Genomic DNA, 26083 nt, shown 5'->3' with positions numbered 1-26083 from the left:
AACAATGTGAATCAGCACACAATCAACATTTCACAAAATGTATCAAAAATATACAACTGGGTCTGTCAGTTGTGGTTAAAAAAAATGTTTATGTCAAATGGTTTTATATACTTAGACTCATCAATAACATGGGAGAGACCTTGCCACAATGACGCAGTTCCCTAAAAAGTCCTTATTATATAATATGCTGATTCTTAGTTGATTTAATAAAATAATGCAAACAAAAAAAAACACTGCCAGAAGGATACTACTTTGTGCTGTTTCTTTTACTACCTCGTTGTCCCACATATAGCTTACAGAAGGGATTACACGGCCTGCTGTCCATGGGACTCTGTCTGTTTAGCAGTCGCTGCAGCCCGTTATATGCCCCCCCCCACCCTTCCCAAGGCTGAGTCCTTGATCCCTGAGCTAATTCCATGAATCATCCAAATCTAAATCCACCGACAGCGCAGGGGCACACGAAGTTAAGAGTTCACATTGCTAGAATGAGACCAAGGGATCTCTTAAACACACAAGATGGAGGGACTCGAACAACGGAGGATAATAAATTGCAGAAAAAAGTTTGAGCTATGCCGTTCATACGCGGTCATGAAAGTCGAGAGTCAGGTCGAACTTCATCGGCAGTTTTCACCATCTGCGTGCCCTTGGACTCGCACCAACCGCGCACCGTGCCAACTCATCAGAGGGGACCGTCAAGCCGAGCTGACGTCACCCATCAAGCCGGTGTAATCGAAAAAGACGCTAATCCAAAGCCCGATAGTGGGTCGGGCCGGGGGGAGGGAGGATGATCAGACTGACACAAAGGAGGGAAGTTTGAAGGGAGCGCACGCGTGTTCGGTAAAGTTGGATCGAAGCTGCACAAGTGAGGCAGGCGCTGTCCTTGCCGCCCCCACAACCCGACCCCACCCCACCACCCCCACTGCATCCTCATCTCCCGAGCATCTCTGAGAGCGCGCAACGCCCGCATCCAGGCCTCGTCCTGGACACCAAGAACCTCGCCGAGAGCTCCGCAGAGGGGGGACGCTGCGGGAGCTGCTCGCCTCCTCCCGGACCCCCCGTTATGCAAACTGTGCCCACTGTGGGAGAGCCGGTCTTCACCACTGTGGATCTGTGCCATGATGCAGGAGAAGACGACAGCTATGTGACAGCAAATGAAGGGTAAGAGGATGTGTGGTTTTCTTATAATGGAGGCAGGATTTGGGATACTGTACTTGACCTGAGTTTGACACCACACATTTAACATTATTCCACATGTAAATCTCTCCCTGCGAGAAAGATTGTTTCAAAGAAATCGTCATATTTCGCTGCTCATTTCGTGTTTTTTGGCACTGCAAACACCGAGTCTGGAAGGAGCGGAAACATGCAGGTGTTGGGAGAGAGTGGATATGAAGGGGGATTACATGAAGGCTAAGCTTCTTCACGATAGTGCCTGTAAGTTTCCATCCCAGGTGGCACACAAACAGCTTAGCGGGACGCACTCGTCGTCGGCATCGTATCAGAAATTGCTTTTGTTCTGTCGCGCACGTTCCACAAGTGGGTCAAAAATGGCAGCGTCCGCTCCAAAGCTGATCCGTTTGGGATGAGGACAGATCGGAGTCCTCGTTTTGGGCCAAGCCAGTGTTTCTTCATTTGCAATATCAATAATTCTTGCCTGAAAGTAGCAACTAGTTTCACATAAACAGACCGGTTCAGCCTGACCCGAAAAGAGTGTCAAAGGGAAGTTCGCAGGAAATGTGTTATCTGAGTCTTCTTCTTTCTCAAAAAAAAATAAAAAAATAATAAAAAAAAAAGGCTAAGAGCTTTTGGTGAGCTACAACACATTCTAACACAATCTTGATAGTGTGAACCACTGCATAGTTGCAAAATTTGCTTATTCACTGATTTAATATGTCGTATGTGAGGGTAGCCATTTTTTGGGGGGGTGAATCGATTCCCGGCACTTCTACAATTTGCAAAGTTTTCACATTTATTTTACGAAATACAGGAAAACTGTAAAACACGTGCAGTTTGTTACTTGGTTGAAATCAAACATTTGAACAAACTAGACTAGCAGCAGGATCATCATCATAATCATCATCATTAGCAGGAAAAAAGTCCAAAACATGTCCAAGGTCAAGTTTTTTTTTGTGTGTACTGTCTTTTCCACATTATAAAACACACCTTCAATGAGTGGCCTAATTTTAAACTTTTTTTCCCATATATAAGGTGCACCGCATTATAGGGCGCATAGAATAGACGCTACAGTAGAGCCTGGGGTTACGTTATGCATCCATTAGATGGCGTAGCAATAAAGGCTCAATGAGAAGAAGAAGTACTTTCGGCTTGTCCCTTTCGGGGTCACCACAGCATGTCATCTCAGATGCAACGCACAATTTTTACGCCAGATGCCCTTCCTGACGCAACCCTTCTCAGAGAGTGGAGGTCCCAGTGGGCTACGAACCCACAACCCCTGGTTTACCAAACCAGTGCTGTCACCACTGAGCTACGGGGCCTGAATAAAGGCTCAATATTGATCCATATACAAGTCTCACCGTCGGCTTTTGAGAGAATTAAAGGCTTTTCGGTGCGCCTTATAGTGCGGAAAATACGGTACACATTACAGGGGTCTGTTTTAGTGCAGAAACAAGCGAACTGTGTATCAAAAAGAGTCATCGTCTGCCAGAAAGTAGGTATATTTATGTATGTTATATGATTTCAGTCCAATCCTCTTTTGCCCTGGCTCGACATTTAAATAACTTTTATTGGATTTGATTGTTCATTTGCTATAGTTTGACATCTTGCAAGAATCTGGGAATGGAGTTGCGTTGAAATATATAATTATATGGGTGGCTGTGACTTAGTTAGTAAAGCAGGTTGTCCAGTGACTGAAGGGTGGTTTAAATTCTAACGCTGACTGCCTGTTTGTCGAAGTGTCCTTTGGCAAGTCACACTTGCATGGCATCAACCATTCATTGGTGCACGGGTGAATGTGATGGTGTACAATAGATGAAGCACTATATGCTGTAAGTGCACCACATTGGGCTAAACAGTGAAATTGGAGACTCCATTATTTGCTGAAAAAACTACCTTAATTCCCGGTCTACAGAGCGTACCTGGTTATAAGCCTCACCCAGTACATTTGTAAAGGAAATCTCATTTGGTACGTGGAAAAATGAGAGACACTTGGCATAGAGGACCCATATTTAATGCAGAAGTCAATGTTTTCGCCGATAAGGAATTGGACTGTTAACCCGCTTCCGCTTGTCTTGAACAACTGGATCTACACATGGATCTGGTGAGGAAGTCGTCGAGATTTACATGGAAGAGTTTGAAAGCGTAGAAAAGTCTGGATGGATACAAATACTTTGTTGCTGGATCTGTTCTCAATCAAGAAAAAATCCCACATAGTGATGGAGCCACTCAGGATTTTTCAATACAAATACCAATATTTAAATAAATGACCCCTGGTTTTACACAAACCCGCATTCATTAACTATGATCGGAAAAAAGAAAAAGACAGCGAGTCGGCTCCTTTGTACACAAAGTGTGTTGCCGCCACACTTTAAACTTGGGTAAACTTCTCAGTGACAGACTATTTTTTATTTATTTATTTTTTAAAAATATGATTTTGTTTTCAAATGAGTCCAATGCGGATTTAAAAAAAAAAAAAAAAAAAGAGAAGAAACCGCTGGTATAGGCTTAAGCCCCCCATACACGGAAGCGTGTTGCGGCCACACGTTAAACTACGTGAACCTCTCCATTTATTTTTTTAAATATGCATTGGACTCATTTGAGAACAATGCATATTTAAAAAAAAAAAAAAACCATCTGTCGGGGAGAGGTTTACCGAAGTTTAATGTGTGGCTGCAACACGCTTCCGTGGAGATTGGAGACGACTCCCTGTCTTTCTCTCTTTTTTTTTAAAACACATTGTTCTCAAACGAGCCAACATGGCATTATAAATACTTCTTGGTAATTTGAGATTGAGAAGAATAATTCCTACCTAAAATTAAGCGATCGTTACACAGTCGTGTGTATTTTGGTTGGGCACCATCCATCACGTTTAATTTCTGAAATCCATCAATATTTTCTGGTCTTTTCAGCTAGTATTCTATAGAATTACTTCTCTGAATATATCTCTTGTCTGTCTAAGAGCCAACAGCACAACAAGTCTCGGGCATTGTGAATATTCTGCTCTGGTTCAATGTCCCCCACACTGTCGGGCAGAGCTTTTTGACCGGCAATATGGCGCCGTGAAAATGGTGACGTCATGCGCACGAGCTCTACAGAGTGTATATAGAGAGTCTACCAATTGGGAGACTTCACATCATTTGTTTCTAAAAAGCTATAGCTAAATGTTGCTGTTATCAAACACCATGAAAAACGTACCCAAAGAAGATTTGATATTAAGCAACACTGAGATGAGATTTGTCCTTCAGCTGAGATGTCATTAACGGAGTTAGCACGATTTTAACAGATTGCGTGTTACACTGACTGACGGTCAACAAAGTGTGAGTGAAGCAGGCACAGAGGCAGAGAGACAGCAATGAAAAAAAGAAAAGACAAGTAGAGAAGGATAAAAAAAAAAAAGAGGATTCAGAGAGATCCTCAGTCTTTCTTAATCCTCCTCTCAGTTTTTATGGACACCCCAAAAAGGGCTTATACAGAGCTGGAATGAATTACTTTTTAAAGTGTCCACTGAACCCACTGCGGGCTCCACATGAGGAATCTTTAGATAACACGGGACGCTGCCATGTCTAACATCCGCTATCGTGTTTGGAGAGCCCCGCAAATGGCTGGTGGCAGATGAAACGTGGCCGCCACACTCCCCCCACCCTCTTTTAGACAGAGGGCTTGGAGTGCATGTGTTCAGAATGGCTCGCTGTCACAACATGAATTATGAGCAGCAGCAGACATAATCCATTTTTGTGCAAAGCTCTGTTTGACTCTGCACTAATCTGCAGTGTGTGTGTGTTACAGGAAACACCATGTGATGACACACACACACACCACACACACACACACAACACACACACACACACACACACACGCACACGCGCGCAGGCACAGCCACATAATTCACTTAGTCCGTCAGCTTTAAAAATGTAAGACTGACCACAGGCCCCGGGAACACAGAGCCCGAGAACAGCTGAAATTTAGCTTGAAACACGACAACGTGCGCTGTTGAACGTTTTATATAAAAAAAATCTACGTGCTTCAAGAAGTGAGCCTCACAGATTTCTAAGTGCGCTGCTGGCAATAGCATCAATGGCGTGAGTTTTTCCATCCAAAACTATTGCAAATTTCATTAAGTGAGGAATGTAACTCACACCGCACAGTTTTGGGTTACAGAGTGCATTTTCTTTCCAGTCCAGTTATGGATTCTGGGGAATTCCGAAAGGCCCCCACATCACATTCCTTCCAATTACCAAGGTTTTTAAGCTTAATTTATAATCACGTGACTTAAAAAAAAAATAAAACGGCATGTGGTTATGTCTAAAGCGTCATAAAATTGCAAGAAACAACCTCAGTGAGGCTTTTTGCTGTTTTATGTCGGTGATGGCCTGATCACCAGGAGATAAACTTTGTTCCTAAGGCAAGAAAGTGTTCTGGGAAGGTTTTGACATCTAGTAAGTATAACTTTTTTTTTTTTTTTTTTTTTAAATGGTGCACGCAAGTCGACTTTGTTATAGTGCGACTGATGTGTCTGCAGAGGGATGGAGGAGCTAAGCGGTCAGGATTCAAATTCTGAAGATCTGCAAAGGAAGGAAAAACGATTACCTTTCCAGGTACCTATCATCTTTATCCCACTGATGTGATGTGTAAAATTCCAAAATGCCACACAAAACTTGGGGTTCCTTTCACATTCTGAAAACAATGCAGGTTAGATACAATTGCGTATAGGCGTGAATATGAGCGTGAATGTCGTTGGATTTGTGCCCTATTACCAGTCCACGGCGCACACCGCGTCTTGCTCAAAGTAAGGATAACTGGTAGAAAATGGATGGATACGGACAAGTGGAAAACTTGATGGTAGTGCTTTACCATAATTTCCGGCCTATAAGCCGTGACTTTTTGCAGACGCTTTCAACCCTGCGGCTTATATGCGGTGATGCGGTTAATTTGTGCCTTTTTTTTTTTTAACGGCTGCAAGGGGGCACTTGAGCGGAAAAGGTAAGATTGAGACCAGTGGAATATATGTGCCAAGAAAGTGACTTTTACCGGTATGTTTTTTTTTAACCGGCCCTGTTAGCGCTGCCGTAGCATCAAGCTAGTGTGTTTCTGCTGTGTTACTGCAGAATCTCAGTGATTTAGGTATGTTTATTTTTTTAACCGGCTCTGTTAGTGCTGTGCTACTGTGTTGCTACTGTGTAGCTGCCGCGGCTGTTTTTTTTTTTTTTTTAACCTGTATGTTTTTTTGTTTTTTAACCAGCCGTGTTCATACTACCGTGTTGTTGCTATGTTAAGCTAAGCTAAGGTATTAAAACTTTAAAAACTCTATGTACCGTTTTTCTTTATAAATATCTCGGGTTTCAATGTGGGCACTTGCGGCTTTAAGACAGGTGCGGCTTATGTATGTATCAAATGGTATTTCCTTTATAAATGTACTGGGTGAGGTTTACAATCCGATGCGCTCTGTAGGCCGGAAATTACGGTACTTTTGCTGCACCCTAAGAGTGATCAAACAATCAGATAAAATGAGATCCATGGAATATGAACTGGAATAAAAATTCACTTTTGACCAACTCTGTCAAGTGGTGTACAACAATACTGCATTTGTTAGAACTACTCTCACCTCATTTAATAAGGCAAGTCACTTTCTTTTGATATTTGACATTTAATTTATAATTTTTATAGGGAAATAATTTTCACTTGATGGTGTAAATGTTCATACTGTAAAATGTTTTGTCAGGGCTTGCATACCAGATCTCACTTGGTTATGTTCCTTTTATGGTTAGTGGAGAGGTAGGAGGCACAAAGAAAGTCATAAACAGAGACCAAACAGTGAATGACAGGGTAGGGCAATCTCAGTCTCTTATTGAACTCGTGACACTATTTACGCTGGCTAAGACTATACCAACATATACTTCCCCTCAGCTGTACTTATCTAAATTGCTACGCTTCAGTTAAGTGTTCGATCACTGCTCCATATCTTCCTACAGATCTTCCCGGATCCGGTCGAGGTAGTTCTCGGCTCTGAGACGTCTTTGAACAGCTTGGCTCAGAACCACCACAGGGAGCGTCTACCCTCCATCGTTGTGGAGCCCACAGAGGTGAGCGAGGTCGAGAGCGGAGAACTTCGCTGGCCTCCAGAAAACATCAACATGGGCGAGGATGAAGAGGACATCTTCTTGGAGCAGTGCATCCCCCCAGCCAACATTGCTGACTGGGGAGAGGACGAAGAGGAGGATGAGGATGAGGAGGAGAGAACGTCAGTTTTTCTGAGCCAGCAGCAAGGCTTGACACTCATTGGTGAGTTTATGTTTTAGATTTGGGTTAAGGTTAGTTTTAGGGGTTTCTGTCACGACCAGAACACGGGGTTGGACCCAAATGCACGACTCAGGAGATGTAGAGGTGGTTCGGGAAGCGTTTTTATTCAGTCCAGTGTCGGGGATCAAGCAGGCAGTCCAAGGAAGGAGCACTAACAAGGTCGTCAGGCGTGAGAGGCAGGTCAGTGAGCAGGCAGAGGTCGGTACACAGGAGACCAGGAATGGAATCAAGAGAGTGTGGGAACAAAGCATGAGGCAGTGATCTGGCAAAGGCCAGACCGTAAGAGCAGTCCCATTTGTATTAGTCGTAATTACGGAGAACGAGGCGCAGGTGTGCGCCTCGCATATTGCTGCCGGCGTGTGCCGTGTCGGGGACCGGCGCAGCCAGGATAAGGACCGGCAGGACCACAACAGTTTCTAGACTGTTTGTCCTCATTAGTGTCGCAGATGAGCTGGACATTGGGGGAAGAGGCAGGGTACACCCTGGGAAATTTTATATTCAATTTTTGTTTTTGGAAAATGGGAGTACCCATTGAAAATGCACACAAGCACAGGAAAACGTGAACTCCACATAGCAAGGTTTGAGCCAGGACATTTGAACTGCGAAACAACAACGATAACCATATTGCTCACCATGATGCCAAGATGTAATTTCATTTGTAACCATTTCAGAAAGTCAAAGTTCCAAAGTTTTAGACATAGCGTGTTTTCTCCCAGAGCTTTGTGAGATTGATCTCTAAATCTGAATAATTTTGACTGAACAACTATGATTAAATACAAATTAATTATAGTTATTAAACACATTGTGACAGTTTCATGTGGCAGCTTTTTGATGTAAGCGAGGACGCTGTTTGTAATCCCTTTGGTTGTTCATGGCAGATTGTTGGCTGCAGAGTACTAGCTATGCCAAAGAAGATTGAGGATGGTTCCTGTATTTCACACCATAAACACAGTCGAAAAACAACATGATTCTGAACCTGACCTGCCTCAACCTTCAAAGGAAGTAAAGGCATTAGTGCAGCTTCAGTATTTTATTGGCAGTTCCCACCTAAATTCCGGAAAAACAGACTCTGAGAATCTTGAAGCTTTGGACTGTTTCCACAGAAACTGATGAAAATTGGAGGAGTCATCGAGTTGGTCTAGTTGGGTGTATGAGGAGATATCTATCAATCTTCTTAGCCACTTATCCTCATAAGGGTTGCGGGAGTGCTGGAGCCTATCCCAGCTGTCAACGGGCAGGAGGTAGGGTACACCCTGATCTGATTGCCAGTCAATCGCAGAGCACATAGAGACAAACAGCCGCACTCATAATCAGACCGAATGGCAATTTAGAGTGTCCAATTCATGGTGGATGTTCAATTTTGGGATGTGGGAGGTAATCGGAGAGCCCGGAGAATACCCACGCAGGCACGGGGAGAACATCCAAATTCCACACAAGCGGGTCCGGGATTGAACTGGGAGGAGATACTCTTCCTAAAATCCATGACTATCCCTTTCATTTCCTTTAGACATTGCTGTGGAGGTCTGTCTGCATCATCTCTGCAACTTCCTGATGGAACGATAACCTGCCGTTGTGGGAATATTTCCCACAATGGCTCAGTCATCTGCAAACGTAATGGCACGACAGCTGGTGTGTTAAGCTAAGTAGTCATGTGCGCGTAGTTGCGTTGCAGAGGGGCGTAATTCCCACCACTGTGCTGATGGTGAGGATGTAACGGTGTGGATTCTGACACTATGGAGTTGGTGTGTCAGAAAGTGGAACAAGCTGGTCAAGTAGCAGAAATGTGTAGACTAACGTATGACTAAGTATTGTCTTTCAGATTCAACCATCAAGCGTCACTACAGTGAGTCAGTTCTGCCGACTCATAGGTGTAATCATGCTTTGCTCAATACTCTTCCTGACGAAGCTTTCCAATTTATTAGGTGTCAGCAGTAACCCTGATGATTAATAGCATGTCTAAGTATTGGGGCACTGGTTCAAATGAGAATCCCTGCTGCAGCCTTTCCTGCTCACTGAATAACATCTGGCTGTACAGTTGACTAGTTAGCGCATCTGCCTCATGGTTCTGAGGACAGGTGTTCAAATCCAGGACACACCTGTCTAGACATTGCATGTTCTTCCTGTGTCTGCGTGGGTTTTCTCTGAATACTCCGGTTCCTCCCACATTCCAAAACATGCATGGTAGGTTAAATGTAGTCTCTAAATTGCCCGTAGGTGTGAATGTAAATGATCGTTTGTATGTGCCCAGTGATAAACTGGCCTCCAAGTCGGGGTGTACCCGGCCACTCCCCCGTACATAGCTGGGATAGGCTCCAGCGCACCCGTGACCCTGGTGAGGACAAGCGGTACAGAAAATGAATGGATGGATGGATGAACATCATTTACATGGTGTGGTCAATGATAGTTGATTTCAGGAGGAGTCTTCACCCACTTTTCATAAGAAGAGTATCTAAATCTCTCAGAGTCGAAATGTCCAAAGACATTACAACATCATCAAGAAAACCCACCTATGCCTTTAATTACTCAGGAGATTGAGGCGGGCCAACCTCGGCTTTTGACTGTGTGCACGGCGGAGAGTACACGGCTCACCGCCATCACCATCTGGTTCATATACAGATGTATAAAGAGCAGAATGTTTTCTTTGAATCCAAGATGAAACTGAGGAATGAAAATCCACACGCTCTAGGAGAGGAAATAGAAACGCCATATAAAAAGTTCAGATATGAGTTTCAAACCCAGAAAATTTGAATGTGAGGCAGATGAGTCCCTGTACTGTGCTTTCCTATTCCAAAGAAGAAGAAAATAAACCTGTATTTTAAGAGTATGTTTAATGCCTCAGATTCTTCGTGGTCTGACATAATGGCCTCAGACTGAGGGGTGTGCTGTGTCCAACAGTTGACTGGCCAGGGTCTCGTCGAGGTTTACCCAATAAACCCCAATTGCTACGATTCGTCAACAGTGGCTCTTTTGCTTTTGGCTTGAAAGGCTCTCGAACTTGCCACCTTGAGATCCTACTGCCAGTTTTTCACATTTTGCATCCCAAGAGAAGAGGCAGACAGTAAAAAAAGTATCATACTGCTTGATCTTTAGATGCTGGTCCTCTTCCAATAGTGTATCTCTATCTTCTTCTTTTCCTTTCGGGTTGTCCCGATTAGGGGTCGCTACAGTGTGTCATTTTTTCCACCATCGAAGCCTATCTCATGAATCTTCCTCACTAACAACCTCTGGACATGTCCAAACCATCGAAGTCTGTTCTCTCGAACCATGTCTCCAAAACATCCAACTTTGGCTGTCCCTCTAATGAGCTCATTTGTAATCCTATCCAACCTGCACACTCCAAGCGAGAACCTCAACATCTTCATTTCTGCTACCTCCAGTTCTGCTTCCTGTTGTTTCTTCAGATCCACCATCTCTAATCTGTACATCATGGCTGGTCTCAACACTGTTTTATAGACTTTGCCCTTCATCCTAGTGGAGACTCTTCTGTCACATAGAACACCAGACACCTTCCGACAACTGTTCCGCCCCGCTTGGACCCGTTTTTTCACCTCCTTACCACACACTCCATTGCTCTGTATTGTTGACCGCAAGTATTTGAAGTCGTCCACCCTCCCTATCGCTTCTCCCTGGAGCTTCACTCTTCCACCACTGCCCCTGTTCATTCATGCACATATATTCCGTTTTACTTCGGCCAATCTTCATTCCTCTCCTTTCCAGTGCGTGCCTCCATCTTTCTAATTATTCCTCCATGTGCTCCCTGCTTTCACTGCAGATCACAGGGGAATCCAATCTAACCTCATCTGTCAGCCCACCCATTACTACTGCAAACAGGAAGGGACTCAGGGTGGATCCCTGATGCAGTCTCACCTCCACCTTACATTCTTCTGACACACCTACGGCACATCTCACCGCTGTTCTGCTGTGTATCTATCTCTTATAGTGCTCATCTAAGTGGTCCAGCTTGAAAAAAAAAGGAAAAGATTTGGTCGTCTGTGTGGTTTTCCTTTTCATCCATCCATCCATTTTCTGAACCACTTGTCCTGAACTAGGACCACGGACAGGCCAGACTCTATCCTATCCATTGTCGGGTGAAAGGCGAACCTTGAACTGGTTGCCAGCCAATCGCAGGGCACATAAAAAAAAAACAATTTGCACTCACGTTCACGGCCAATTTCGAGAGTCTTCAATCAACCTACCATGTACGAGTACCCGTATTAAACCCACGCAGGCACGTGAAGAACATTCATACTCCACACAGGCAAGGCCGGGATGTGCTAGCACTTGTCCACCGTGCAGCCACATTTCCCATACCTTTTTCAATTTTCTGTTTTTCAGACCTACAGTCAGATGCATTTCGAGATGACACCCCCACACTTCCACCAAGCTGTCCTACGGCCCTCAACCGAAACCTCTGAGGACCCCGCGAGGAAACAATAATAAGTTGGTACTGACAACGAAAGATCGTGTGTGTAGGCTAAAAGACTAAATGGCATTGCTGAAAAAGGAAAATATGCTCAAGTGCTGATAAGTAGCCAGTGAAGCTTCCAGAGAAGCCATAAATGGGCACGTCTGTGCACTTGGCAACACTCTGATGAAAATAATCACACAAACAAAAATGGGAAAATGCAAATATTGACAGAACATTACCCTTTTTGTGTGTGTCTTTTTTCCACCAACTTTTATTAGAGTATTTGCTTTCGGTGCAACTTCCCCAAACTCCCACGTTGAAGGCCAGCGAGTCATAGTGCTATAAGAGGATCCTGCTGCTGTTGCATATTATTTTGTTCCTTTTACTGCGTTTCCCAAAGATCCTGAAACTCATTGTACTCGGTCATCAATCCTTTCTGGCACAATGATGACTTCTGTGGCTATTTAGAAGACAAATCTCTTTTATTTCCCATGTAAAAGTCTTATCACAAAGTGTATATGCGGTCAAAGATTGTAACGTTAAAAAAATTTCAAGAAATGTCATTTCGGTTTGAAAAGGCAGCTTTTGTTTGTAGCTCAATTGAGATAAAATTGAGAACTGCAGTTGTGCGTTGTTATGGAAATTCATTTGAGTTTGTGACTAGGTTGACCTGTGTATATGATGTACATATGAGCTGGGATAGGCTCCAGAACTACAGTGATCCTTGTGAGGATAAGCGGCTCGGATAATGGATGACGTCACTGTATAAATCATTGAAATAAATCCGTCAATTAAGTATTTTGCCCCAGTAGCAAAATCGATAATGGATTTGTATTGTACAGATATATACAGCGTATTCACAAAAATTTAATAAATGAAAATTATGTACATTGTATTACATCTTTGTATTGCTCATTGGATGGTATTATATATATATATATATATATATATATATATATATATTTCTGTTAAAGTAAACATGCGTAACCTTTATTGCATATTTTTTTTGGTTGCTGATTCATGGAAGTTTTTTGAGGAGGCCTTATTTTGCTGCAAATTCTGCTGCCCCATTGTGAAATCGACCCATTGTGAATGAAGAACCATATTTCTAAGAAAGTGATCCAATCATGCTTTTGCAAAAAAAAAAAAAAAAAAAAAAAAAAACAAAAAAACAAACTTCAAATCAAAATGTTTTAGTGCTCGCGTGCAAAACATGCCACAAATGGAAGCTTCCTGATCAACAGATGCAACAATTTGACAAGATGATACAAAATATGTCCCCAGTCTTTTGTAGTTGTCATCACTGTTGTAGATTTTATTTTGTACCAGTGTCTTGCCCAATGGCACTTCCAAAGAGGACAGTCGGATTTAACCTCCCGACCCTTTGGTCAGTGGACGACCCAATTGACCAACTGACCCAAAACCGTCAACCCTACGGCAATATCAACGTTATGTGAATAAACTACAGTATGTGGATATATTTGGAAGAGTGTGAGTGGCCAGTTTTGTACCGCAGACTTCAACTGTGGTGGAGCCAGCCAAGGTCACAATATTATTCCACAACACAGTATATCGTTTTATAAGTTTGTGAGCGGGTTGTAGGCTATTCAGATGACTCTGGGCAGGAAATAGGTTTCACCCTGGACTATTCGCCAGCCAATCGCAGGGCACATATAGTTAAGCAACCATTCACAATCACTCACATTCACACCTACGAGGAATTTAAGAGTCTTTAATGAATGTAAAATAATGTTAATGACAGGTTGGACACTGTAATAAGGGAAGGAACCCAACACAAACCTCATATAGAATGGTCAGACTGTAATGCACAACGGCAGAAGTCCGAGGCAGGCATGTTTGCCACCAGCTTGACGTGCTGCCGGAATACTGGTCCATGGAAAAAATTTTTTAATATGCTGCAAAGGTCCATTTGTTTCAATACTCAAGCATACGATTCAAACACAAATCACTCATTTCATTACATTTAAAAAAAAATTGCTGCTGATCAATTACAAATTCTAGCTTCTAAAGATCATGAACTTTGGGTTTCTTGTTCTCTGTTGTTGTCGTTCTGCAAGTCGTAGCAGAGCAGCATCGAATGGCGGAGAAAAATTCCTTGTATGTTTTTACACACTTGGCCAATAAAGCTGTTTCTGATTCCGATTCAGTTGCTGTAAACAATGGTCACCAGTACTGTCTTGTTCTTCTTTCGGCTTGTCCCGTTAGGGGTCACCACAGCGTGTCATCTTTTTCCATCTAAGCCTATCTCGTACATCTTCCTCTCTAACACTCGCTGTCCTCATGTCTTCCCTCACAACATCCATCAACCTTTTCTTTGGTCCTCCTCTCGCTTATTTCCCTGGCAGCTCCATCCTCAGCACCCTTCTATCAATATCCTCACTCTCTCTCCTCTGGACATGTCCACACCATCGAAGTCTGCTCTCTCGAACCTTGTCTCCAAAACATCCAACTTTGGGTGTCCCTCTACTGAGCTCATTTCTAATCCTATCCAAACTGCTCACTCCGAGCGAAAACCTCAACATCTTCATTTCTGCTTCCTGTTGTCTCTTCAGTGCCACCGTCTCTCATCCGTACATCCTGGCTGGACTTACCATTGTTTTATAAATGTTGCCCTTCGCCCTAGCGGAGACTCTTCTGTCACATAGAACACCAGACACCTTCCGCCAACTGTTGCATTCCGCTTGAACCCATTTCTTCACTTCCTCACCACACTCACCATTGCTCTGTATTGTTGACCCCAAGTAATTGAAGTCGTCCACCCTCGCTATCTCTTCTCCCTGGAGCTTCATTCTTCCCCCACCGCCCCTCTCATTCATGCACATATATTCTGTTTTACTTCGGCTAATCTTCATTCCTCTCCTTTCCAGTGCGTACCTCCATCTTTCTAATTGTTCCTCCACCCGCTCCCTGCTTTCACTGCAGATCACAAAATCATCTGCGAACATCACGGTCCAAGGGGATTCCATTCTAACCTCGTTTGTCAGCCTATCCATTACTATCGCAAACAGGAAGGGATAATGTGATCATCAGTACTCCATTACATATATAAAAATCATGCAATATTTTGCCCTGAATTTGTGCAGTGCATTTTTATGAGTATCAAATTGGGAACGGTATTGTATCAGCAAATACATAAAATTGAATAAAGAAAAAAAGCCAAATTGTACTGTATTATATTTTTACAGAAATTGTATGAGACACTATGACATAGCTTAGAATACCCATGTCTTGAGTTGTTTTGTGATAGATTCATTTTTAATAAATCCTAACAAAAATGTGTGTGCGCGCATGCATGAGTCTTGAGCTGTAAGACATTGCAAAAGAAGTAAAGCCCATAACTTCCTTCCATGTCTGATATCAACAGCCAAGTGAAGCCGTAAGTTGAACTTGCTGAGGACGTCTCGTGTGTGTGTTCATTTCTGTGACTGAACTTTTCTAATAACTATTTTCTTGTTAAAGTATTTTAACTTTTTTTTGCCACACATATTCCAAAAACTCAACAACGGGAAGAACTTAAGAAGAAGAAGAAAAAAAAAAGCCAGAATTGTGGGAGATCGAGAAGGTTGGGGATAGCATCCCTTACATTGAGCTACATTGGTAACATTTTGTTTTGGATTTACAGCTTGATCATGGACCTCGACCACGACCTCTTCGAGTTCAGTGACATCTTGGATTTAAACTACAGCATTCCAGACTACGAGGATATTTTTCCTGACACCGCGAGCCCCGAGATTCAGCCTATTCAGATCGTGGCTCTGACCTTCTATGCTCTCGTGGTTTTGTTTGGTGTTCCTGGGAACACCGTAGTGGTGTGGGTGACCGGTTTCAAAATGTCCCCGTCCGTCACATCCATCTGGTTCCTCAACCTTGCGCTGGCGGACCTCCTTTGTTGCCTCTCGGTGCCTCTTCTCATGGTGCTTCTCGCACATGGTGACCTGTGGAATTTGGGCCCAACAGCATGCCCAGTGGTCATAGGTTTTTTCCACACGGTGATGTACTGCAGCATCCTGCAACTCGTCTTCATAAGTCTTGATCGTTGGTTGCTGGTGGCCAAGCCCGTGTGGTGCCGCGACAACAGGCGTCCCAAGCATGCTGTACTGGGCTGTGTTGCCGTGTGGTGCATGGCCCTGATAGGCAGCATCCCTGAGTTTGTTTACACTCAAGAGTTAAACTTGGGCGACAAGATCAGTTTTTGTATAAAGTCTTTCACAATGCACGGAGTATGGCTCATCACATCATTCCGCTTCCTGTTGGGATTTCTCCTTCCGTTCCTGGTCATCGTCACCTGCCACTGGATGGTGTACAGAAGAGTCAGAGACAGAAAAGTGACACACACGGGGGGTCGCTCCAAGCGGACGCTGAGGGTCATTGTTGCCGTGGTGCTCAGCTTCTTTCTGTGCTGGCTCCCCATGCACATTGTTGACTTCTTGATCTTGGTGACCTCTTGGGATTCCACTCTTTACCAGCCTTTATACCTGGTCAGTGTTTTGAAGCTATGCCTGCCATACTTCAACAGCTGCCTTAACCCACTCCTTTACGTTTGCCTGGGCCGAGGCTTCAAAAAAACAATGAACTGCTACCTGTGCAACATCCTCCACTTACTCAGCAAAGACCAAGTGCCCAGGACTCATGCAATCAATCCACAAGGTCTGCAGAAAACAGATGACTAATGGGTGAGGAGGAGGCCTGGTGAGGACTATGGAACGTTCATCCTTCCTTTAAAGCAAGTTGCAAGTTTTCCACTTTGAAATCATGGAGGGCTCTGAAATTTTCATTGTAGGTGCATGTCCACTGTGAGAGAGATCATCTAAAAAGAAAAATCCAGAAATCACAATGTATGACTTTTTTTTTTTAAACAATTTATTTGTGTGATACAGCTGCAAATAAGTAAGTGTCTGAACACCTGAGAAAACCAATGTTGATATTTGGTACAGTACTCTTTGTTTGCAATTACAGAGGTCAAACGTTTCTGTAGTTGTTCACCAGGTTTGTCAGACCCTTCCATGATTTCTAAGTGGGAGAACTTGCAATAAAGCAGGGTGTTCAAATACTTATTTTCTTTACTGTATATCTTACATCTGCTTGCATCTCATAGTTATGATTAAATAAAACTAGTATAGCCTTGTGCTTATTTACTTAAGTAACCGGAGTAAAGATGAATAAAAGGAAACAAAATAAGTAATTTTCCTGCCATTACAATGGATGTTAATTGGTGCCAAGAAAGGTGTCAAAGCCCTTTTCTCATTGCAATTTTGTATTTTTACTCAAATAGTACAAGTGTAGACCCTCAAAAATGGCCTCTCTCCAAGAAAAAAAAAAAAAAAAATAGTTCGAGTACCAAATTCCTCAAACTCAACAGCAAATTGGCAATAACTCTGAATTTATCATCACTGGTCCCAAATCACTCTTGGCCCCCACTCAGGATTTCACACTCTCCATTGATGTCAACCTACTCACCAGTTCCCCCCCAAACCAGAAATTTCCTTCATTCATTTTTGAACCCGCACCCTCCTTCCAGTCCAACATCCACCAAATCACTAAAACAGCCTTCTTTCCCCTACGCAACATTGCCCACCTTTGTCCCAACCTTTCTAATTCTGCTACTAAAACCCAGATCCATGCTCTTCTGCTTGGGTAATAATGTGTTTTGTCCTGTTTGTTTCACCTTTACTACTTTAACTTTACATTGGCAGGGTGAGAATAAATTGCAAGAAAGGATTTGATCAAACAAGAATGAGATTCAATGATTTTAGGAGGTTGGTTAGCAAAGAATATAGATTCAAATAATGCCATAAACACAGGCAATGCTCTTCGCGTCAGCTTTTTTGTTTGTGATGTTACCAAGATAGTCGCTTTCTTGGAAAGAAGCATGACTTGGTTCATATCCTGTACTGTGAGGCGATTTGAATGTCAAAACCGCAAGGAAGCTTGCTCGCTTGTATTTATATTTGATAAGGCTTTAAACTTAGTGGCAACAGTGTTGCCAATGAGTTACTGTACCGCTTAATAAACTAAATAAAAGCTTAAAAAAAGTGAGAGGGGAGTAGTTTGAATTGGAATTTAGAGACATGCGCCACTTGATACATCGTACTCATAAAACAGCTGTGAATCCTTATTTACTTGAAACTATTGGATTATCTGACCTGAATTAGCTGACATTGTGCGATAGTCACACTTGGCTCGTATCTCTTGACCTCTACAACGAGCTCCCTCCAGTGGAAACATACAACTCCTACTACTAAACCCACAAACATAGACAAAAACGCTTTTGTGTGACATCGCCTCATTGTTTTTATGATCACTGCCCTTCCTGTATTGTTGTATGTTCTTGCATGTGTTCGTTGTTATATTCAAGAGTTGATATTCTCCCCCGAAATGCTTAAAGGCTGAGGATCCAGGACGATTATAATGCATGCTGGAAATATTTATTACATAGACATTACTGTACATTCTAAAATTATTTATCATATACTATGCTGTAAAATATTGCAAAGTGATTTTATTTTAATTCAATATATTTTCCACTGCTTTTTGGAAATTGTGGATCATGTCATACATTGTTCACCTATATAGCAGCAACCTCTCTCGTCACAATTCTGAGGATCGTGGTTCAAAACCCAGATCCGCCTGTGCGAAGTTTGCATGTTCTCCTCGTCCCTGCGTGGGTTTTCCCCGGCCTCTCCGGTTTCCTCCCACATCCCAAAAACATCCACCATTAAATCGGACACTCTAAATTGGCCCTAGGTGTGATTGCGAGTGCGACTTTCTGTCTCCATGTGCCCTATGAATGGCTGGCAACCAGTTCCGGGTGCACTCCGCCTCCTGCCCGTTGACAGCTGAGATAGGCCGCGACCCTTGTTTGGATAAGCGGCAAAGAAAATGGATGGATGTTTTTTGTGTATAATTTTTGATACGAGATTTGTTCTGCCTCGACAGTGTGCTACGCTGGTTTGTGGTCCAACCTGTGGAAAACCGAAACCACATTGTGTTGTGTTTTTCTTTGATTTATTTTTTTTACATGGTCACGGAATTTTTTGTTGTTGTTGTGTGCATGCATACGCATGTGTGAGTGTGTGTGTGAGAGAGCTTGGGTATAAAACATTGCAAAAGAAGACAAGCCCATAACTTCCTTTTGCCATAGACGTGTGTGCAGCAACAGCCAAGTGACACAGTAAGTTTAACTTTTTTGAAGACATATTTGCAAAAAAAAATAAGAACAATAAATACATTACAAACTTAAAAGCTAAGTGCTGTGATTGAAGTTTTCTAATTTGTTTAAAGTTTTGTGCATTTAGATTTGTGACAGTTTATCAAAAGAAGATAGAATATAGAATTGGAGGATAGTGCACTGTTCCCCCCCTAAATAAGTCAACTTCTTCATTTTTAAGTGAGTACGTTGTACCATTCGCAACGGAGATGTCAATAGTTTGCCTCTCTTTCTTTTTTTTTTTTTTTTTTTGCAATACATTGTCCAAAAACTCAACAAAGGGTCGAATCATCTAAGAACAAGTTTATGTACATTTCAGGTTTTTAGGTTTTGTATTCCTCGCAGTATCATTTGAGGTTTCTTGAATTTACATCCTATTATTGTGATTGCTTAATGTATTTTTACACTTGCAGGACTATTATTAGTAAGTTTCTTTCGGCTTGTCCTGTTTGGGGTCGGCACAGTGTCACATCTCAGATGAACGCTCATACTTGTTAGGCGCATTTTTTTTTTTTTTTTTTTTTTTAAACACGCCGGATGCCCTTCCTGACGCAACCCCTCTCGGGGAGCGGAGGGCCAGCGGAATCCGAACTCACGACCGCTGGTTTACCAAACCAATGCTCTAACCACTGAGCTATGTGACCTATTTTTGGAGAACTGTTATCAAAATGTAGTTAATGAAATTTATCAAAATGGTTAATTGTGTTGGAAGCATGGTGCACCAGTGGTGAACATGTGTGCCTTACAGTTCTAGGATCTTGGGCTTGAATCTCTGCTCCAGCCTTCCTGTATTTTTGTTAAAAAATTTTTTTTGCATGTTCTTCTTGGGCTTGTGTGGGATTTCTCAGAGTACTCCAGCTTCCTCCCACATCCCTGCAAAAATGAAATTAAAGAGTGATTTCTTCACAAGTGTGGATGTGTGTCTATACATCATGTGCCTCGTGACCAGTCCAGGGTGTGCTCTGCCTCTCGCCCAAGGGGCAGCTGGGTTAGGCTCACCCGTGACCCAAATCAGGACATGCCTGATAGAATATACATAAATGAATGGATTACATTGCATGGGCAGGAGGCACTGTACATACTGAACTGGTTGCCAGCCAATCACAGGACACATGGAGATAGACAACAGTCGCACTCACAATCTCACACACAATTTAGAGTCTTCAATTAATTTACATTTTGGGGATGTGGGAGGAAACCGGAGTGCCCGGAGAAGACCCGCACAGGGAGAACATGCAAACGCCAGACAGGGGAAGGCCGGGACAGGAACCCCAGACCTCAAAACTGTGAGACCAACGCGCTATAGCTGCGCCACTGTTGCGAATCCATCGCCTATTTTTTCCCCTTTCATATCCTGACTTTCCCTCCGTACCGAGAGACAATATTTTTCTGAGGATGCGTTTAGTTACCTGAATTTTTCATCACTAGAGCTGTTGGCAAGTAGGAGGTACTGCTGTATCCTGTAATTGATTCCCATATCGTTACCTGTATGGATTGATTATCATGCGTAAACTAGATTAAAGGTGAAGAATGTCAAAGTAGACCTTGCATTCCTCCAAATTTCTGTATGCAGTGCTTGAAAGAAAAATTGTGGACATCCACCTGTTTAAGGTTCTCCTGCATTACTTGAGTAGGGTGAATGAAAACTATAAAAGTGGGGGTCAGCATCCATGTCATCGAGCTGTATTGCTAACATTTTGTTTTGGATTTACAGCTTGGTCATGGACTTCAACCTCTTCAACTTGAGTGACATCCTGGATATAAACTTCAGCATTCCAGACTACAACTTTACTTTCCCTGACTTTCCTGACATTACGAGGCCCAAGATTCAGCCTATTCAGATCGTGGCTCTGACCTTCTATGCTCTCGTGGTTCTGTTTGGCGTTCCTGGGAACGCCATAGTGGTGTGGGTGACCGGTTTCAAAATGTCCCCGTCCGTCACATCCATCTGGTTCCTCAACCTTGCGCTGGCTGACCTGCTGTGTTGCCTCTCGCTGCCTCTTCTCATGGTGCCCCTCGCTCACGATGATCACTGGCACTTTGGCCCAACGGCGTGCACATTAGTCAAAGGCCTTTTCTACTTGGTGATGTATTGCAGCATCCTGCAACTTGTCTTCATAAGTCTTGATCGTTGGTTGCTGGTGGCCAGGCCCGTGTGGTGCCACAACAACAGGCGACCCAGGTATGCTGTACTGGGCTGCGTTGCCGTGTGGTGCCTGGCCCTGATAGGCAGCATCCCTCAGTTTGTTTACACTCAAGAGATCGTGTTGAGCGAGCACAAGCGGGAGTGTGTGACGGTTCACACAGTGCAGAGCGCCTGGCTCGTCACGTCACTCCGCTTCCTGTTCGGGTTTCTCCTTCCGTTCCTGATCATCGTCATCTGCCACTGGATGGTATACAGGAGAGCTGACAATAAAGTGACACAGAGGGGGCGTCGATCCAAGCGGACGCTGAGGGTCATTGTTGCCGTGGTGCTCAGCTTCTTCCTGTGCTGGCTGCCCCTGCACATTGTTGACTTCGTCGTGTTGGTGACTCCTCGGTCTTCCCCTCACAGCCCCTCTGTCTACCTGGCCCATGTTTTGATGCTATGCCTAGCATACTTCAACAGCTGCCTCAACCCACTGCTTTACGTTTGTCTGGGGCGAAGTTTCAAAAACACTATGAACCGCTCCTTGTGCAACATTCTGCACTTACTCAGCGATGATCACGTGAGCAGGACCAGCATCGGTACTAATGAAACCAAGGCCACAAGCTCCTCAGAAAAGGAGATGACTAACGTGTGAGCGGGTCCGTCATTGCCATAGGCGGTGATCAACTGTGGCTATAAATGAGGCGGATGGAACTTTAGCCATTCCTTCAAATAACTACAGTAAGTAATTATTATGGCGCTTTCTATGGGAAGTAACTATATTAGGTAATAGATGTCACATGCCTCTCTATGAAGCAGTAAAAAACTGTTTTCATATTGTAAAAAAATACTTCGGTTGTTTTCCTGGTAATAATTTCATGTTGATATTAAAGTTGTGGCAATACATTATTTATTTCTGTCAGTTGTTTGTCTTTCCCAGAGAGGATAATTGGCTATTACCTCTTACATCAGCTTGTGAATAAAAGTCATGATTAAATATGATTAAAAACTGTACTAGTATAGCATTATGATTCTTATTAAGTTACTGGAGTAAACAGAAATAAACAAAGTACATTTTCCTGTGGTGGAAATGGGTGATAATGGGTGCCCAGATGTGTTTACAGACTTTTTTTATCGTGACAATTTTGTATTTTTACTTGTGAGGTTATTTGAAAGAAGTGAGATCACGCTGAATTAGTTACTCTGTTCTTTTGCTTTAAGATATCTAATATTGATTTTTTTTTTTTTTTTTTACAGCAATGTATTCTCCGTAATTGTCTGCAGCATTTAGTGCTGCTTGAGTAATAAAGTGCTTTGTGTCTCCGTTTCACTTTTCGTTCTTTAACTTGATGTTGCCAAGGTGAGAAATCCACAAACGCCATTAATTTAAACACGAGCAGCAGAGAAGGCAAAGGGAACTCAGTACTTGAGTAGCAGTACTGTTTCAAATAACTCAAAGTAAGATTACTTTAGCTATTCTCTGACTTAGATAAAAGTACAAAAGTACTGTATATCAAATAGCAAAAGGTCAATTGACATTTTCCAACCCAGAAATAAAATGCATACAGGGAGATTTTTGCATCTCTCCATACAGTTTTTTAATATTGTTGCTCTTTCTCGATCCAAACTACTTTGTCCAAATGTCGTAACCACCCCTAAGATGTTATTTACAGAATTTAGCAACATTGTCTATTCCCATATAAACCTAACAGATGTAGCCTGTTCCTTTTGCAATAATAGTGTTCACACTAAGGGGTTGTGTAACATCCTTAAAAATAAGTTTGTTGATTCTTTCATCTCTCCACTTGTCACAAATCACTTGCTCAGTCAGATTTTTCTTTTGAAATCTGATCTGAGCAGCACCTAGTTTAAATACCCGGTTTTCTAATTTCTAAAATTAATCAGATATTTATTAGCCAGTCAAAAGTTTAATGCAAAACATACATTTCCTCAAACTCCGCATCAAATAATCGCATTTAGGAACGCAAAACTTCAGAGGCGCGCAAAATAGCTACAGTAGTGCATTGGATAAGCAACAATAGCTAAAGGTAATTAGGTCATTGTGGGCATTCCCGCCTGTTGGATGGAAAGTATTGCTTTATTGTATGCTTTGTAAAGGGGGTACATCATGTAATGTGCTTCAAAGTAGGGTGCAAAACACTTTTGAAAGAACAAACAACACCATCTGTAAAGCTTTAGTGGGAAAAAGAGAGTGCTATTTGTCATAGCCTGCCCGGTCTGGGTTTGATGATCGTCTGTATACTCTTAAACAAATAGATTGTTGGTACTAACAATGATGAAACGGGAACTATGCTACAACAAAAATCACAGTTTTTTTTCATTATTATTTTTTTTTTAAAGGTTTGTTTTGTTAGTGGGAAAATAAATCAGAGTTCTTGAACGTTTACATAATTTGTTGCCAGTGAGATCAGCTAGAATTCAACAAGCAAGCTTTTAAACAGATATTTATCCAAAGCATTGCAGCAGGCAGATTTTGGGGAAAAAAAAAAAAAAAAAAAAAAAAAGCTAAAAAATATTTTTTATGTTCAGAGTTTACTGTACGACGTGTGTGCAATCGTACGCAGCACAAGCTTTATTTTGCTTGAGGATCGCGACGCCCACGAACATGGAATGTAGTGCCATTTTGCCTCATTAGCTATTGTTTATGGAATGAGCTATCATTTTGCCCCCACTAGCTTAGCCTCGCTGTACTCACGCGAATATTAGGAGTGAATATCTAGGTGCAAATGCGACGCACTTCAGCCGTTTGTTTTGTTCTGCTTCACATTATAAATAACTTCAGGTTTTAAAAGCAACAAGCTCATTCTTAAAACGTAAGATATTAAAATTACAAATAATTGTGTTTAAAAAATAAGGAGTAAAAATAAAACGTTGCAGCAAAAAGACACTCAAGTCATGCGTAGATACCTGAACAATCCATTTAGGTTATTTAGCACTGTATTTACTTGAGTAAGAGTAAGAAAGTGCTTTATGAAAAATCTACTCAAGTAAAGAGTAATTCGTGAATAAGTTCTGTTTTATTTCCTTCCCTGTTTTTTTTTTAAATCAGCGCATGAAGGCAATAATAATAATAATAATAATAATAATAATGAGGAATGGAATAATAGTATATGGGGGTCGACACACACCTGGTACCATTTCAATTATTAACTGGCCAAAAAACACCTCCATTAGGTCCTCCGGAATCATTACACTGTATTTGCTTGATTCACTTCAATGACTTCATGAAGAAGCTCAAAAATTTTACAGATTGTGTGCGTGTGCTAATTTGCTACATCCACTACCAAAACAACAGCAAAACACGACTTACCACAAGACGTTTTCTCAGGTTGGAAGTAGGCTGAAATATTCAAGTTTGGGCAGTCACAATTGAAAAGTTGCATGACAATACTGTGATTTTTGAACCGGAAACACGCTCAAATAGCTAATCCACCTCAAAAGCGTCATTTTGATTGGCTCGCCCTGTGTCGTCTGATTGGTGAATCACAGTCCAATGAAATTTAGTGATCCCTTTAGATTGGTCCAACTGGCGTCTTTATGCAAATCGAAGATTGAGGCTAAAAATATCACTGATTTAAAACAAACAAACAAACAAACTGGACGGCTCGTTGGCCATCAAAACTGAAGGCGCCATCCGCCATCTTGATACTCCCAAAACAAGCACGCCGACCTGTGCGTTAATCGCCAGTTTCGTGGCTGTGAGAAAATATTCAACAGGTAAATGAGAAAGATTTACTTTGACACTGTTGAAGTTTGTTTGTAAAGGTTTTTTTTTTTTTTATCTTCTGATGATCTTAATTCACTTGAACAAAGTTTTGTTTACGGTTGTTGTTGTTCGCTGTTTACCTCTCTGCTTCACCTTTAGAGGCCGACGGTTTTTCCCGAAAAAGCAATGTAAATATTTTTCCAAACTTCATCAGTAAATAAGCAAGACAACACATTTTCTGTGAAAATTTTGATAAATTTCATAATACAGAACTCTGCAAATTGAATGTCATTTTCAAATGCGAGGAAACAAGTTACAAATAGGATATCGCAGAGACAACAAATGAACAATGCGTTTAGCATGTATTTGCCCATTGCGAGTCCTAATTTCCAAAAATATAACTGATTGACTTCAAATTTAAAGTTTTTATGACGAAAAATGGTTACTTTTTTGCTATGTTCTGATGATATTCCTTCACAGCGTATTTTGGGAAAAGTTAACATCTCACGAAAATCGGGCCTGAGATAATATGCAAGGTTTCTTGGTAGCCATGGTGTTAACTTAGCCTTTTTTAGCTTATCAAGTCAAATTAAAAATCCTTCATGTTACCAGAACTGAAAAAATGTCGAGCTCACGGACCAGTTTTAATTCCACATGCCAAACTTTGAGGAAAACCCTCACCATAATCCAACCTGTAAACCGTGTCGTCCGCACGTTTTGGGAGTACCAAGATGGCGGCCAACCGGCTTCAACCAATCGACATCCCGCTCGATGTGTATGCGCTATCCATTCTTTATTTTTAGATCAGTGAAAAATATGAACGGTAAAAGTAGTGAACAGCATGTCCATCACTGTAACGGGATAAAAGTATCGAGGTTTCTTCACATAAATACTCAAGTAAAAAGTAAAAACTACGGTGCATCCAAAGTACTCTGACAAGGAGAGTTTATCGAAAATGTTATGTGAGTAAATGTCACGGAGTAAATGTCGCACGTTATTACGTTATTACCCACTACTGGTCACATTTTAATCAAGACAGTTACAGAAGTGCAAAGAGACGATCCTTGCATCATATCCTGCGATGTTAAGCGATGTGAAGCTCAAAACATCAGGGAAGCTTCC

At 42.1% G+C, this 26083-nt stretch overlaps 4 protein-coding genes across 7 annotated transcripts in view; 3 read left to right on the top strand and 1 right to left on the bottom strand.

The window, feature by feature from the left end:
• polr2i (RNA polymerase II subunit I) overlaps positions 1-24677 on the bottom strand; it is a 29618-nt gene extending 4941 nt beyond the window's left edge. For 2 of the 4 annotated variants that reach the window (XM_061827381.1, XM_061827384.1), the window contains exons 1-2: positions 24566-24657; positions 19853-19979 (exon numbers count right to left, since the gene is read on the bottom strand). Coding sequence is in view for 1 of the 4 variants with exons in the window: in XM_061827379.1 (XP_061683363.1) it covers positions 24566-24638 (73 nt within the window). In the remaining 3 variants the exon portion in view is untranslated. Of the gene's footprint in view, positions 1-19852; positions 19980-24565 lie in introns of all 4 variants that reach the window. The other 2 variants (XM_061827383.1, XM_061827379.1) reach the window with 2 other exon arrangements.
• Positions 2-12753, top strand: lbhl (LBH regulator of WNT signaling pathway, like). Its single transcript, XM_061827378.1, has 4 exons — positions 2-1158; positions 5693-5768; positions 7143-7452; positions 11806-12753. Exons 1-4 carry the CDS (start codon positions 1061-1063, stop codon positions 11883-11885), a joined length of 564 nt encoding a protein of 187 aa, XP_061683362.1. The 5' UTR covers positions 2-1060; the 3' UTR covers positions 11886-12753.
• LOC133504780 (C5a anaphylatoxin chemotactic receptor 1-like) lies at positions 13050-16690 on the top strand. Its single transcript, XM_061827375.1, has one exon. The coding sequence runs from the start codon at positions 15529-15531 to the stop codon at positions 16567-16569; it is 1041 nt and encodes a 346-aa protein (XP_061683359.1). The 5' UTR covers positions 13050-15528; the 3' UTR covers positions 16570-16690.
• On the top strand, positions 19031-22465 carry LOC133504779 (C5a anaphylatoxin chemotactic receptor 1-like). Its single transcript, XM_061827374.1, has 2 exons — positions 19031-19070; positions 20821-22465. The coding sequence occupies exon 2, from the start codon at positions 20828-20830 to the stop codon at positions 21887-21889; it is 1062 nt and encodes a 353-aa protein (XP_061683358.1). The 5' UTR covers positions 19031-19070; positions 20821-20827; the 3' UTR covers positions 21890-22465.
• Positions 24678-26083: the final 1406 nt, after the last annotated feature.

This window comes from Syngnathoides biaculeatus, chromosome 8, assembly GCF_019802595.1.
Source record: "Syngnathoides biaculeatus isolate LvHL_M chromosome 8, ASM1980259v1, whole genome shotgun sequence".
NCBI classification, from domain to species: Eukaryota; Metazoa; Chordata; class Actinopteri; order Syngnathiformes; family Syngnathidae; genus Syngnathoides; species Syngnathoides biaculeatus.
The sequence above is the reverse complement of the archived record's forward strand: the minus strand, read 5'-3'. Positions and strand labels throughout refer to the sequence as shown.

Bases quoted from the DNA above. Each gene is read 5' to 3' on its own strand.
- lbhl (XM_061827378.1), top strand. From the start codon at position 1,061: ATGCAAACTGTGCCCACTGTGGGAGAGCCGGTCTTCACCACTGTGGAT. The intron at 1,159-5,692 runs GTAAGAGGATGT...ATGTGTCTGCAG, and splicing joins TATGTGACAGCAAATGAAGG to AGGGATGGAGGAGCTAAGCG. The intron at 7,453-11,805 runs GTGAGTTTATGT...TCTGTTTTTCAG, and splicing joins GCAAGGCTTGACACTCATTG to ACCTACAGTCAGATGCATTT.
- LOC133504780 (XM_061827375.1), top strand. From the start codon at position 15,529: ATGGACCTCGACCACGACCTCTTCGAGTTCAGTGACATCTTGGATTTA.
- LOC133504779 (XM_061827374.1), top strand. From the start codon at position 20,828: ATGGACTTCAACCTCTTCAACTTGAGTGACATCCTGGATATAAACTTC.